General features: G+C 41.1%; 2 protein-coding genes across 8 annotated transcripts in view; one reads left to right on the plus strand and one right to left on the minus strand.

Moving 5' to 3' along the window:
• The first annotated feature begins 4,555 nt into the window (after window positions 1–4,555).
• ckmb (creatine kinase, muscle b) lies at window positions 4,556–8,789 on the plus strand. The gene is made up of 8 exons (XM_034548254.1): window positions 4,556–4,648; window positions 5,467–5,563; window positions 5,804–5,958; window positions 6,235–6,367; window positions 6,485–6,656; window positions 7,235–7,358; window positions 7,688–7,877; window positions 8,611–8,789. Exons 1-8 carry the CDS (start codon window positions 4,556–4,558, stop codon window positions 8,787–8,789), a joined length of 1,143 nt encoding a protein of 380 aa, XP_034404145.1.
• Window positions 8,790–9,399: 610 nt separating this feature from the next.
• The window catches only part of LOC117741239 (MAP/microtubule affinity-regulating kinase 4-like), a 54,333-nt gene continuing 47,316 nt past the window's right edge, over window positions 9,400–16,416 (minus strand). For 5 of the 7 annotated variants that reach the window (XM_034548140.1, XM_034548135.1, XM_034548137.1 and 2 more), the window contains 2 exons: window positions 15,532–15,576; window positions 9,400–12,946 (listed from right to left, as the gene is read on the minus strand). In XM_034548140.1, coding sequence (XP_034404031.1) covers window positions 12,613–12,946; window positions 15,532–15,576 — 379 coding nt within the window. In that variant the 3' untranslated portion in view covers window positions 9,400–12,612. The remainder of the gene's footprint in view (window positions 12,947–15,531; window positions 15,577–16,416) is intronic. The other 2 variants (XM_034548142.1, XM_034548139.1) reach the window with 2 other exon arrangements.

The raw sequence follows: 16,416 nt of genomic DNA on the forward strand, positions 1-16,416 counted from the left end.
GTTCATGAGATCCAGAGGGAATCATTATAAATGATTCAGTGTTCCCTAAGTGTTACATAACTGTCCTTGGTGCCTGTTTCCCCGGGGCAGCTGCAGGGTTGGGGTGGCGGGGGGGAACTGGTATGGGTGTGCTGGTGTGGGGGGAGTGCTGAAGGATACAATGACAGTCTAAACTGGGATACTGGATCTGTGCCACGGTGGCAAACGCACTACAGGACTGACTGGTCTGAATGGGCAGAAGACACACACACACACAGCACATATCACACGTCAGTCAGCGTGACCTTTGAGTTTTTTTGATGGGGGTTTGTGGTCCAGGATGTAGTGAAGGATAAACCTGTATATTGTAAAATAGACTTAATACATTCTTTTAGGCTGTCTACGGTGCATGTCACAGCTGCTGCTCTGTTGCCACACTTTATTATTTATCTTACATATTTTGTATCTGCATGCAGTTGGTTGCATGTATCATTTAGGGCCCCGCATTGGCAAATCTGTAACGGATTGTAGCGACATGGAGAAAGACTCTCTCTATCCCTACACTTCTGAAAACAACAGTCCTCTGTACATTTGCAGTTAAAAAAGCCAGCTGAAAGTACAAATACAACCACCAAGGTGCACCCACCTGTAGTGTGTGTGCTAAGTATGTACTGTGATGCCTTTCTCGATATACATAATTTGATCAAATGAAACACTGACATCTATTCTTTTGGCAAGTTAATCACATATCTCACATCTGGGTATCTGGAGTGCTTCTACAAAAACAGTGAAATAAGACCACCATTAGCCACACCATCTGAGCATCTCCGCCCACGGCTTTAGAAGGGGGAGGGGGGGACAGAAGATAAAAAGGACTGTTTCAGCATGTAAACATGTTTTAGTGGAAGTATGAACCTGAAAATGAGCATTGTATATCACCTTTGAATCATTCAACTTTAAATAGGTACATTGATAGGTTTAAAAATGGAATATTAATTTGGTATATATTGGTAATTATTTCAAAGATTCAGCAGTACATGCAAATCCCAGATTGTTAACAGCTTGGTTGTAGATAGAGTACCAACAGGCCGAGAACAGAGCCATGTGGTGCACCAAAACAAAGCACTGAGCATTGAAATGAGCATTAATAAGCAGGTGCCCGAATACCTCTCATGGTCTTTTTTTAGCCTTGTGTGTTTTGGGGAAGCTCGATGTTTTGCTTCACCTGTTTTCAAACTCTGTCACAGGCCAACACCCTCTTTATCTGCACACACAGCTACAAATACAATCTCTGACTTTTATTAGCTTTCTCCACCCAAATGTTGAAGAATATGCTGATTTGAATGCTTAATATAACAACTCCTACATTCTCCTACACAACTCCTATATTTGTATTCTATTGTGTATATATATTTTATATATATATATATATATATATATATATATATATATTGTATATATCTGTCATCCCTGTTCTTATATTTTATTTTGTGTGTTTAGTTTATTTAGGCTATTCCATTTGGTGTCTGTAAAGTGTTGGGCGCTACTATGACAACAAATTTCCCCTTGGGGATCAATAAAGTATATATCTATCTATCTACCAGAAAATAGTGTCTCAACACAATAATGTTGAAAGCACAAGGAAATTAAAATTATACAACAACATCTGAAACCATAGAGGTTGTTCTTTGGGCTGTATTCTCTATTTTTCTTTTATTATTTTTCTTAACAAGGCAGTATCTTTACCTTGTAGTTTGAGGTTTTCATGAAGGATATTGTTTTCATTCAGTTTCAATTCATTTTTTTACTTTTTAGTTTGCTATGATGACCCTGCTGACCTAGTTCTCTGTTATGTTTGGGGGGAACCTGCATCTTAAATAAGCCGTCTCTCAGCTCCACCCATTAATTTCTACTTTGTCACATGATGTACGTGTGATTTAATATCTGTCTGTGGGTAGATTACTGAGGTCTATCACATTACCAGTGGGGGGTGGGTGATGCTGCTGGACTCCAGGTTTCACAGTTAGAGCGAGATCCGACTCAGAGTTTAACCTTTTGAGCTCAGACTTAACTAATGGCCTTTTGCATTGGATACGAAGCGATATTAAACTAAACACGTGTGATATATGATATGATATATGAAAATTAAACTTCTGAAGAAAGCACAAGGCATAAAACACACATGAATTTCTGTTCTCCCTACTCTGATTTTCCTAATGTCTTGAATTTGGACAGCCTGTCGCTATGCGTCACTAAGTGACCACACAGGGAGCAGTCACACATGCAGACACCTCCACTTAGCATATTGATATTAGTGAGAGGGGCCACAGCTCAATGAAATACAATCTGTAATTCTGAATATTACGATGATGTAATCAAAGACAAAGGCGTTATTTTAACTCCTAAATAGGATGGCAGAAAGAACTCCAGTTACCGGAGAAACTGCTTTTCTTAAACTGACCAGCTGAAAGCACGTGTAATATAAAGCTGTACTCTGTCGCCATCTCTATTTTGTTAAAATCATATTAAAACTACAGCTAAGATGATATATTAATATCTTGAAAACGCTATCTTTAAAATGCTTTTCATCCTTTTAAATTGTTTTTTTCTCAATTTAATGTACTTTTATTATCCTATTACTAGTGGAAATGTGAATTACTTAAATAATATAAATCTAGAGTTACTCTCATTGTAAATCCCTTAGGTTAAAACATTGGCCCGTAAATCTAATTTCATCACCAGTGCAATAATGGTTGCACATGCATTTAATATATAAACATATGAGGGCACATGTGCTCTTTTGTACACGGCTGTGCACAACTGGTCCTTCCTGCATCTCCCAGCAGCTACGAGCAGGCAGAAGGTGAAAGGTTGGACCGAGCGGCTGCAGCTGTTTCTCGTCTCTCGTCTCTCGTCTCGAATGTTGTGTGATGTTGGTTCTTGCCTTTTAGAAACTCACCCGGTCACAGAAGACCCCCACAGCCAATCAAATGAGGGGACCCCAAGTCTAGTCAGCCAATAGGGACAGAGGTCTAGGTATAAATACCTAAGCCCATCATCTGGCAGAGTTGGGCAACCCTTACATTCGGTGGACAGGATCTGATCCCGGGATTTGTTACCTTTCTTTTCTCCTAAGCAGGTAAAAAAAAGAAAAAGAAAAGAAAAAGAAAATCAATGCTTATTCAGGCATTTTTTATGAATCCTGAAGGGAAAGATTATGGGGATTTTTCTATATCAGTATAGACAGATACCTCACCCTCAGCCCAAAGACTAAATCTCTCTGAGAGGGAAGCATTTTGAACCAAATCTCTGTCACACAGATTGCTTAATTTATGAACACTGGAGTCTTGAAAAATGTTTTCGTCTTCATGCATTTTTCTTTGTGTCAATGAAATAGAAACTACTAAAATCTCGTCTGATCGATCGTTCTTCTCTCGTTGCACATTGTAGTGAAACTTCTGTCATTGGAAATGGGTAGCACTGGTATGCTGTGAGGTGTCATTGAATTACGTTGTGACTGTCAGCTGTTGCTGACGCCAGCAGGGCAGGCTTGAAATGCATCTCCGAATAGTTTAGGGTGCTTGATTTAGTCATGGGAGTTGTGGGGCCTTCTGTGAGGCAAGCAATACTCAACGCTTTGACCTTTCAGTGCACCAGGGGTCATTAATCCACTGCACCTCAAGCCATTCTGTCTGACGGAGAGAGAGTTTGGCTTCTATTAGATAGCGAATGATGCCTAGAAGTTTATTAACATTTATCCTGACAGATTCTGCAGTTCTTTTAATTTCAGCTTTTTTGTCTCCGTTTTGTTTTTTGATCAAAGTAAATAAGTAGTTAATTAGTTAATTATATTGTTCACGGTCTTAACGTTAAATGGTTTATTGCTTCTGGTACCAAAGTACTTTTTCTGCTACCTATGTATTGCAGCATTGCTCAACCACTAAGTTTTCATTAATCTGAGGCTGAAAGAGAAAGAGAAGAGTAAACCATTCATCCTAATGTGACATGGGAGGAGTGCAGGACAAGAGGGGGCACAGCCACACTATTAATAATCTTTTGCTGTGGGTGGGGGGTGGGGGGGGCAGGATAGCTGGTAGGAAAGCATGTAAAGAGAGCAGCTGGGAGAGAGAGAGAGATAAAGAGAGAGAGAGAGAGTGAGGGAGCACGACAAAGTGAAAAACTAGAAAACAGAATGAGATGGTGTCTCCTCTTAACCAGAAAACTCATTGACAAGGCACTTGAAAAACTTGGAGAATTACCAGATAAGAAATATGGTATCACTATGGATCACTATGTTTGTGTCTCAGTCTGCTTTGTTACATCACTGCAAGAAAGAAAGAAAACAATTTGTAGCTTGTAAAACAATTTTTTTTAACTCTTCAGGCTGCTTCTATAATGTCCTTCTGATTTGACACAATAAGGAAAAGTGCCTGATTAGACCCGAGTCTGTAAAACAACTCCAAACCCAAACTCTTGTATACTGCAGACGCACCAAATGAGTCTTCAAGCATTGGACATTCTAGAAAATAACACCTCCTCTTCTCATCTCTTTCCAGGTGGAGTAAGAATTGCAGCCATGGCGAAGAACTGTCATAACGACTACAAGATGAAGTTCTCTGCGGACGAGGAGTTCCCCGATCTGTCCCTGCACAACAACCACATGGCCAAGGTACAAAATCCTACTCTGCCATTTTCTATCCATGGCCACCCAAAACACACACCGGTGGCATAACTATAGACAGCCCATGCAGTGCACTGGGACCAGTGGGGCCACATAGAGATTACAAGCCCCCCAACAACAACTTGAATCCCCCAATAACTGCAGATTGCCATGTTGGAAATGGGATGTCACAAATTATTAACAGGGTGCTATATATTCCCTTTTATTTTTTGGGTAAAATAATCAGTAGTGATCTATAACACAATGATATGTTTATTCTACATAAACTGTGAAACTATAAATACACTTTAAAAACATATTCAATGAAATGAATACTATCTTATTTTCTTTGATATTTTTGTATATACAGGTACATACAGATTTGCAAAGATGTTTGCTGGGTAATACGCATGTTGTCCAATGACAAGTCTCTGTGTGATCATGCGATCAAGCTTACTTTCTACTGCAAAAAGAATGACAAGCTGAGCACATCTGCCAGCCGAGCGAAACTCTTCAAATCAGATTGCTTTGGCTTTTCATATGAACGGTTGCCAGCCTATGGCGTGTATGCTTCATAACTAGTACCCAGTGTGCACTGGGGCACTTCATAATGCCGTTCACTAGGGCCACGTATAACTAATTACCTTATGCCACTGTCCTGCACAATAATGTGCAGCATTGCATTGTTTTTAAATTTTTCTTTCCAAAATGTACCTCACAAGAGAGAAGTTACTGAAAATACAAATGTTTTTTATTAGAACCAGATGGAGTGCTAAGATACTGAAAGGAACTCATATAATCACTGACATGTGTGTCATCTGTTGTAGGTGCTTAACAAGGATATCTACAACAAGCTGAGGGGAAAGTCCACCCCCAGCGGCTTCACCGTGGATGACGTCATCCAGACTGGTGTTGACAACCCTGGTAAGGAGCAGATCATCAGCATAGAGACGAACACACACATCGGCAAAGATAGGGTTTGAGGAGACATAACTGAACCAAAGCAGGCACTATATGTAGCCAAATATGAGAAATTATTATTTAATGATTATGGATTGCCGCTAAACCCGTCACATGGTGGTACAGGCACAAGAGGATCCCTCCATACATAATCTTCAAATTTGAACTAGCAATGTTGCCAACTTCCTCAACCTTGTCCCAAAGGCCACCCCTTCATCATGACCGTGGGTTGCGTTGCTGGTGATGAGGAGTCCTACGAGGTCTTCAAGGATCTGCTGGACCCCATCATCTCCGACCGTCATGGCGGGTACAAGCCCACTGACAAGCACCAGACCGACCTGAACTTCGAGAATCTGAAGGTGAGCGGTGGAGACCTGCAGGGCGGTATTGTTGTAGATCAGCACAGCTGTAAGAAGGAAGGCAAGCATCCTCAACCAATGAATGGCCATTCATTTATCAATTGTAAGTAAGTAAGCAAACCAGTAAACCATATGTATTCACCCCCAAACTTTGATCAAACTCAGTCTAACTCCTCATATGTGAAGCAAAGGCAACTCTTTAAATAAGTCATTAAAAACGATAGCTGGGATATCACAATAATGTGTCTGTTTTGTTTTCCTGCCTTCTTCCCTCAGGGTGGTGACGATCTGGACCCCAACTACGTGCTGTCCAGCCGCGTTCGTACCGGACGCAGCATCAAGGGATTCACCCTGCCCCCCCACAACAGCCGTGGAGAGCGCAGAGGCATTGAGAAGCTGTCCATTGAGGGTGAGTGTCCACCGGATGACAACAATGCCAATCTATGAGTCTAACACAACACTTGTAGAATGCAGGATAAATTCATCAGGGACTAACTGTCCCCCTTCCTTGGTTCTTCCCCTTCAGCCCTGGCCAGTCTGGAGGGTGAGTTCAAGGGAAAGTACTACCCCCTGAGCGGCATGACAGACGCCGAGCAGGAGCTGCTGATCAGTGATCACTTCCTGTTCGACAAGCCTGTGTCTACCCTGCTGACCTGCGCTGGAATGGCCCGTGACTGGCCCGACGGCAGAGGCATCTGGTGAGGGGCACACAGAATGGAAACGAAATATGAAAATGGATACAGATATAAGACTTCATTGGTATTCCCCCAGTTTAGAAAGCAAAGAGATGATCATATATGTGCTATGATCAGCTGTAAGAGCAGATTATATGTGCCCATATAAACACACTTGCTAAACAAACGACCACCCTCTGAACTTAAGTCTCCCCTCTTCCTAAGCCAACCTTCAGAACCTTTACCATCTTTCTCTTTCTCCAGCAGCCCTAATATGAAAATCCTGATTATTCCTCTTTTCAAACATCTGTTAAAGTGTGTCATGAATACCAACACACAGTGGGCACAGCTGCAGCATGCACTGCCCATTACAGTGACTTGACATCCCACAAATTAAATCCATAGCTCAGCCACTTCACATCATGAGGGTCAGCGGTTTGGCTTACATGCTGGGGAGGTTTACTTTCACAACACACGTTGAGAAACAGTTCTACCAAACCGTACTTGTGCACCACTGTTCAAACTCCATCAAATGATTGGTTCACAAATATTTTGCCCTGAATGCAAATCAAGTGAAACTGACCTGGATATTCTTCTTGCAGGCACAACGACAACAAGACCTTCCTGGTCTGGGTGAACGAGGAGGATCATCTGCGTGTGATCTCCATGCAGCTGGGAGGCAACATGAAGGAGGTCTTCAAACGCTTCTGCGTTGGCCTGCAGAAGGTACAACACAAAAATAAAGAAATGCACAGTTATGTAGACCCATTCTGCACAATTCAACTGTGTCAAAGCCATTTCACGTCCTTTTAGCAAAATACATTCCTATGGATACTTTCTCTGTGCTGTAATGATATACATGGTGGAATTATTAAACCTTTTAAATAGAAATTCCATGTCTGTAATACAACTTAAGGATGTTTAATTGATGTATAATATTAACAGATAGGTCTGATTAGTGTTTAGTTACATCCGTCCGTCAAGATTCGACGAAGAAAGTTAAAGTATTTTACCCATCATGCATTATTCATTTCACTTTCCTCATCACTGCTCAGATTGAGGAGATCTTCAAGAAGCACAACCACGGCTTCATGTGGAACGAGCATCTGGGCTACATCCTGACCTGCCCCTCCAACCTGGGAACCGGCCTGCGCGGTGGAGTGCACGTCAAGCTGCCCAAGCTCAGCACACATGCCAAGTTTGAGGAGATCCTCACCAGGCTGCGTCTGCAGAAGCGTGGCACAGGTACAAAACAACAAAAATTAAGTCTTAGAGCTAGCCAGAAGTTAGCATTTTCAGAGGCGTCCCAAGAGCTGCAGCTTTAAACATTACACGGCTGGATGGGGCGAGGTAAAGAATTACCACCAACATTTGCATTTATTAGCAAATATTAGGAAATATGCTGGAAATACAAATACACAGATTAAGATTTAAAAAAAATTGAATCCATGACACTCACTTTAGCTCCTTCAGGTCAGCATGTATAGGCTGCCATAATTTGTGTGCTGCATTTTGGGAGATCTAAAATAGCCGTGGACAAACCAAACTGTGGCTCTGGATAGGGCAATTGCCAATTTCACATTAAACCTGTATTTAATCTACACACTGCAACCTTAAAAGGCCTTTTAAAATGTATAATTTGTACTATTTGCTACATTTGTTTTGGTTAGTAGCATTAATAATGTCCCGCCCTCTTACTTCATGGCTCATTTACTCCATCATATCCAGAGAAGTATTCAGGAAATACTTGACTTGAATTATTTTTCCTGCCGAGTCTCACTGTGACAATTGTATTAACTATAAAGGAGATTTTGTGTTGAACATACATTTATTTAATTGAAGTCTTGCTCAGCTTGAGTTAGTAAGGTGGCAATATTCAGCCGACTCCACCCATGTAGCTTTTATCCTCTCAGTCTCAGGGTGGGGGAGTGCTTGCGGTAGAAAGAGAACAAATTTTCTCCCATTCTTTTCCCTCCAGGTGGTGTGGACACAGCCTCCGTGGGTGGTGTGTTCGATATCTCCAATGCTGACCGTCTGGGCTCCTCCGAAGTGTCTCAGGTCCAGCTGGTGGTTGACGGTGTCAAGCTGATGGTTGAGATGGAGAAGAAGCTCGAGAAGGGAGAGTCTATCGATGGCATGATCCCCGCCCAGAAGTAAAGTGGACAGACAAGCAATGACTGACTGTTTTTTTACATGATAAAAAATAAACAGGTTGTAAAGTTATTTTACTGGTTTCGGCCAACTAGCTACTTTCTACATACTTCTTTCCGTCAAGAAGACACTCCACTTTTCTCTCTGCTCCTTCCTTCCTTACTCAACTTTACTAGTCTTCTCCTTTCCTGCTGTATCTTTGGTTCCAATTTCCTGTCACTTTAAATCACATCTCTCCCCATTTTCTCTGTAACATCCTGGGATCAATCCATGCATAATTTGGAATGGCTATGCACTGAAATAAAATGTTTTTTTGGTTGGAAAATATAACTGGACAATTAAATTATGCCCCATGTAACAATCAAACCTTTCATGTTGTCTTTATGGGAAACACACAGATCTTTTGCAACCACTCATAACAGATTGATAGAGATATGTTCTACTGATACATTTTAATACAGTAAACAAAATCCGTCAAAAATGTCCTGTCTAAACCTCGTGGTCCACAAAGATAGATGTACAGACACATAACATCCAACAATTTACAATAACACAAAGAAACCCACATCAAAGACATAAAAAGCCATATCCGAGAAAACAAAATCCACAAAATATGAAAGAGGTTGAAAGTTTTTATTTTTGTGTCACACATTATTTCCTAGGAGACATGCAGGATTGCAGGTCGATCATATTCATAATTGCAGCCCATAAATTACATTTTCTTGATAACAGCAATGGCTTCAAACACACTATACAACAGAACTGTAGCCTTAAAGCATGGCCCTAACTGTATCTACAGAACAGGTTCAGAGAGTGAGGCCCAGTTGTACACACAAAAATAAAATGAAAAATAGCCCTAAATCAAAGCTTCACATTTTCAGACAGTGGTACCTGCTGCGGCAGAAATCTTCCCATTGAACAGATACATTCCTGTAGACTACTTTACAGCTGTAAATTAATTAATTAACAATCTGCTGTATCATGAAACATTTCCTTTTACGTATCAATGTTTTGTTAGATGCTGCAAGTACACGTTATAATTGCTTGACTTCATAGAGGTACAATACAAGTACAACCACCTTCAGATTCGGTCGTGTCAATACGATCAATTGGCAAAAGTGTTGCTCTAAACGAACATTTCTCAAAAGGTCATTTAATGTCTCGTCTTAAACCACTGCATCATCATGTCGCAGTTGTACAGTATCTTCATGAGGCAGGGATCTGATCTGATAACAGTCGTACACCTCCTACAGTGATACTGGAATCGGATTGGTCAACAGTCAAACACGTCTCAGCAGTGCTGCAGCCTGGTTGGTCGACTGAGGGAAATGTCTACAATTTAAGTATCAAAAGTGTTGCTGAGGTTAAGAACTCAAAATTAAACATAATATTTGATGAAAGAAAACTGTTAAAACTGACGTGTCAATATTAGGAATGTTCTCCTTATAGGGAACGGGGCCACGAAGAGACCCATATCTGGCTTCGCTGCTGCCTTTAACCGGCTGGAGGAGAAGAACTCCGCTGTGGCTCGTCTGCAGCTGCAGGACCTGGAGCACAGCGCCCCCTTCCTGGGAGCCAGCACGGCGCGGGGCCGACTGGCTGTTAGGTTTTCTAAAGGAAGCCCGGCAGCTGCAGATTTTTTACAACATGAAGAGGTGGCGCTCAACACTTTTGTTCACAGGGGCCGCCGGAATGGTGACAGAAGTTCCTTGTCGCAACTTTAATCTAACTTGGGACCCCTGAAGCCATTGGTGCCCTGAGGCAAGTGAAGGATGCAAAGAGTAGAAGGGCATTCAGAATGTCAATTATTCACTTCAGGGTCCTTCAAATGTGTGAGACAGTTTTTTTATAACAATTTACAAAAGAAAAATACAGATTAATTAAAAACTCTGCAAGTACAGTACAATGGCTAAAAGGGAGAAGAAAAAAAGTGCTCAATAAATGTTAAGAACATATCAGCAATATAAAAAAAATTATTCAAACAAGGCGCCCTATTGAGTCTACGCTTATTCAAGTCTAGATTATTGGCTTTGAGGCTGTATTGCACTACATTTGAGGCGAAGCGATGGCGGTGGCGTTCTGACAGATTGGGATATTGTTAAGTGCTACCAGTAAAAGCCCTGTCTCCTCCAGTTACTCTAAACCAGTAAGAACTACAGTAATTATGTGTGTGGGGAACATGTTTTTGAAGAGATCCAATTATAAACAAAGGTAATTTACTAAAACATACACGTCCTTCCTTAACTGCGGATACTGTGTTGGATCGGGTTTCTGAACCATGTCTGCAGCATGGCAGGAAAAAGGAGCGAAGATTATTATTATTTTTTTTTTATCATAACGTGTTAAATTTCCATCACATCAGATAAAAACTGGGACTAGTCCAAATAAAGTTATGCTACTGTATTTGACCAGTAATACAATGGATTGTCAAGGTTTTAGAGATATCAAGAAGATGTTCTTTTAACCATTTGTGGCACAGATTTAATCTTATTAGTTGTCTGGGTACTCAGTGAGAGCATACGATGTGCACTTCATTTTGCCATTGGTAAAACATGTAGTTTTGTTAAATGTTTAACGGAAATGTTGATTATATTTAATTGAAATTAGTTAAAACAGCTCATATTGGTCTCAGAATAAGGCATTCTGATTGGCTGACAAAGCCTTTTCTAATCTAAATAGTACATCCACCATCAAATCTGAAAATCATGGCATGCTATTGCGTTATAAAAACACAACTCATGGTTCCTGTTGGGGATCCAGTTTTTTAATAGAAATAAATTCTACTTTGCACTTTAAACCAACAAAATCTTATATCATTTAGGAAAGATTTAGCGGACTTATTACTCGTTAATAAAAAGATAGCATGGGACAAATATTTGGGCGAAGTAGAGTAAGGAGCCAAGCATAAACTCAAATGACCAGGTTATCAAGTACGTCAGCTGGGTTCTGCATTATTAGGCAGCTTTGCTCCTCAGTAAGCTGCTCACTGGCCAGCTTTCAACACCCATCAGATCATTCAGTATGGAGAGCAGGCAGAGAGGCAGCACTTTACCAGAAATGGTACAAACAAACAATCAAATTCCAAGCTGAGCAGTAAATGGGCGATTATCGATGGATGGGCAGAAAGGCTGTGATGCTTTATTCAGTCTGTCACAAGTCTCTGCATGTCTCCCTCTAGAGGCCGGAGGTCAGACTGCAACCTCACTCCCAAAATATGTGACATCTGCTTCAGAGGATGACGACAGATGTCTTTCTCTGACCCATTTTTTTTAAAAGCATCAAAGAGAGAAAAATAAACTCCATACACGAAACAAAAACATTTGAAAATTAAAACATTTCTTTAAATAGCAGCTCTTTAAAAAGGAATGACGACAACAAATATGATACAATAGGAATAACAATGTCAACAACAACAACAAATTATCGATCTCCATCATTCTCAGCAACACCATCCTTATCATCAAACATGAAATTGTGAACAAAATTAAAATAAAACAACCTGACTTGGGCTCACATAATATGGAGGTGGCGGTGCGTTTCAAGCATGGGTCGTAGGTCACTGACAGCTCCAAGGTCAAGGGTCATCATCAAGTCTGCCAACAGCGGTCCATCCGTGTCTGTGCGTCCGCTTGTTCTGGCTGTGATTGGTGGCATCAGAAGAAGAGGGTCTTTGGCGGAGGCGAGGCATCGCTAGCCGCATCAGAAGGAGGTGGAGCCCTGGGGGAGGAGAAATGGGAGGAAGCACTGGTGTTTTCCTCATTGTTCCTCCTCCTCCTCATTCATCATTCTGTCCTGTGGGTGATCAATCTGCCACGCCTCCTGTTTCCCCTCAGAGCTCCAGCTCCTTGGACACTTTGGTGGCGATGTCTCTAAAGGCCAACGGCGCCCCCCACAGGCGCTTGAACCTCACACCGCTGCTCTGGCCCAGCCCGCTGGGCAGCTGGCAGACCTCGGCCTCGAAGGCCACGCGGGCACCGGCCGCTCCGTGGGTGCAGGACAGGAGGAAAGGCCCGGCCAGATGGACCTGGCAGCCGCAGCCCTGTGCCGCCTCGCGCAGCGCCAGCACCACCTCGGCCGGATCTCGTGGGCTCCTCACCCTCACATCCCAGCCACATCGGGGGGTCCGGGGCTCGAACGCTTTCTGATGCCCAGATAGATGGCGACTGGAAGGTGGAGGAAGAGAAGGGGTGATGCGAATAGAGGGTGGTAGAAGGAAATGTAGAAAAGATTTTAAAATAAACATGGCGGGGCAAGGTGGAAGAGGGATGTTCCCAGCAGGAAGGGTGGAGGAGGTTTGGATAGCAGGAATAAAAGGAGGAGGAGAGGTGTGATACGAATGAAAGATTTAAGGAGAAATGGGAGTGAATACACAGGTTTTTAAGTTGAAATGAGTGTGTAATGGAAGTGTAAGTGAAGGTATGGTTGTATGAATGTGAATGCATCAGTGGTTGGGGAAGAGGGGGGAGAAAAAAAATTAATATCACACATTATTTGGATTTTTATATCTCTAAATCTGTCACTGATTGTTAATTGTGTATTTTATAGTCCAATATCTCTTTTTCATATGACACAATGAATGTACAACACCAAAGGGATATGCAAATCAAACCCACCTCAAGTTAATTGCTCTCGTTAGGCACTGCGTATACATTTATTTTGTTCTTTAATGAGTTAATAATAAAATGTATATAATTAATAACATACCATACAGATACATTCTTTAAAAATCACACTTAACACCAACTAACACACAACATCCCGGGATGTTGATGGACAGAATGACAGTGATGATAATTTGTTTGGTATTTTCTTTCAAATCAACAGTTCCACCAGCGGGGATCATCTACCACAAGGAGCACCACAGTCTGCTACTAGTATTAGTCTGCTGCTGCTGGTTTACCTGCTGTTCTTAACCTGAGACTGAGACTGGGCTGAAGCAGCTGAGAGGAAGTGCACAAGACCTTTAGTCACACACAGATAACAGTGGAAATAAGGTGAGGGTACAAGAACAATACCGCTATAATCTACTGTACATCTAGTAGATGCATTTGTTGCGACTACTCATAAATATCTTGGGATGGAACCCATAAATGAAAGGGATAACGTCAAAATTAGGTGTTTTTCATGGTTATTAATTTTTGTTACAGTATCGTGTCAAAAGCTTCTCATCAGCATGTCTCTGCGTACAGAATTAAAATGGATACTTTGCATTCTTTACAACATCCAAGCAAAAATAATGGCAGTCGAAAAAAAGCTCTGAGAGGCTACGGAAGAGAATAATTTATGACTTTAGGTTTTTCATCTGTGAAACAAGTGGAAAGGGAAACGTCTTTATTGGATCAATTTACTTTTTTTGTCTGTGAAACAGATTTAAAAAAAAGTTTGGGCATGTCGATTTCTTTTTTTAGACAGGATCATTATGTTTATTGTTGTAGTACTGACCACTACCCCATGCTCTCAATAGTTCTATAAGCATTCATGTTTTCATGTCTCCATGCACACTAAACACAGGGTACGTTGAGGAAAAAGCATGAATGCTTTTCGTCGTACTTAAAACATGTTGTAATGATGCCTTAAAGCTTCTTGTGGCCAAAATGAAAATAAGAACAACAAACAAATTCAATTCTACCTGCCAAGTTTATTTTATTGGTTTCCACAGATAAAAAAGAGTAAATTCCAAGATTATCCTGGCAGAACCTTTTTTCACCTATTTTTATAATCGGAAACACAGCAGAAAAAACTATTTCCATCAAAATGGATCACAAGGATTCTATTTTCTCACTAGCCTTCCGCACCAGTTTAACATTCATAATTCTTTGTTTAATTTATGCTTACAAATCTACATGTGACCATATTTACTTGTTTCCTCACCACATCAAAGACAAACATTTAACTAAAAGAAAATCAGAAAAAAGTAGTATAAGTCAGGATCTTTGCTGGAAGCCATGTTGGATCAAATGGAAAAGTGTGACTCCATGTCGACTTCTAATGTTAAAAAAAATTATCAGAAGAAAACATCAGAGCTCAGTCCCACTTACGAATGAACTCACTTACAGCTGCAGCTGACCACAACGGTTCTGTTTACAACAAATCCTTGTGAATGCATTTTAGATTAAAGGATTAAACTATTTAAGTGCTTAAATTCATTACTTTCATATTAGCCGTCAGGCAGAAATTTGGGAAATATTCTGTACATATTAACTAGTTTTCATGCTGTATGTAAATATGTAGCTGGGGAGCTAGTTAGCTTAGCATGAACACTGGAGAGCTAGTTAGCTTAGCATGAACACTGAAAACCGGGAAACCAGCACACAAATTAACACGTTATATCTTGTTGGTGTGAAAAATATAAATTTCCTTTTTCATGGGGTTTATGTGCCGAGGAAATAATCCAGCACATAATCCCCATAAAACAGACAAATGCTGTTTTCCCACTCGTATTTTGGTACGGATTAAGCAGGATACAACATATATATTTCTTGGAAAGGCAGAAAAGAAACGCTTTATCAAATTGTTTTAACTATTCTTTTAACAGCAGTAACACCAACATTAGCTCACACAAAATATCTTCTCTTTCTAAATCTTGAAGAGTAAACTAAAAGAAACATCATTTAAGACCACTGGAACTTGGTGGATAATCGCTGAAAAGCAGGCTGCTGTAATGCTGACACAGGAAAATGTAAGATTGTTCTGCTGTTGCACTTTGGTCGTCTCTGTTGGGGGAAAATAAATGTAAATGTGAACTCACCTTGTGACCGGAGATCTGCTGATTCTCTCAGGTTCGTCTGTGACCCTCAAGAGGAAGACAAACGTATCCGTTAGGAATCAATAGGCCAACTGGCCCTCCCTATGTGCTACAAACGGCTGCATGGCTAGCCAGTCAACACACGTCAACCACAACACACAAGCACAACAACCCGTTTTCTTCAAATCACAGATGGATCATCACCAACTTACACTCACCACACTGGATGGATGTGCAACAACATGTCAAAACAAATGAGGAGGATAAACAAGGGAGGGACCCAGAGTGGAGAACCAGGTCTCAAAAGTGTGTGTTGCAGTGGAGGCCAGATACAAACACAAATCTCATGCCGATAAAAGAACAAATTAGCGTGTCAAAAGAGAACACCAGCCTTGTTAAGAGAAATATAATTTTACTTTGGTCTGCGCTCAATTTTTAACTGTGGCAGCTAAGACAGGGAATAACATCTGTAAGGCGTGGTTTTAATGAGAAAGTCTACACCTAAATTCAAATATTTTTGTTTTGGTGCAAGTTGCCGAGTGTTCGAGCTATGGGACCGTAGAGATGTCGGCCTTCTCTAGAACATAAATGGGACTATATAGCACTCTGCTTGTGGGTGCTACAAGAACACAAATGTCTCTTTCCAGAAGAATCCAGATTTTTTTCCTGTGCTTTATTTCTGGCAATAGATCGCCATTCCAGGAACTGGGGTTGGCCTGGTGGAGCCGGCAGCAATGTTTCATTGACAGATTCAGAGAGGAATTAAATTGTCTCTAATGTCACGCTGGCTCGGACCGAGGAGCTGTTGCAAGGGTTTAGATCTAAATACACGTTTAAAATGTGTGATCCCTGCTAATCCACACAGTTATTCACTAGGATACTTCTCAG

Source organism: Cyclopterus lumpus, chromosome 13 (assembly GCF_009769545.1).
Source record: "Cyclopterus lumpus isolate fCycLum1 chromosome 13, fCycLum1.pri, whole genome shotgun sequence".
Taxonomy (NCBI): domain Eukaryota; kingdom Metazoa; phylum Chordata; class Actinopteri; order Perciformes; family Cyclopteridae; genus Cyclopterus; species Cyclopterus lumpus.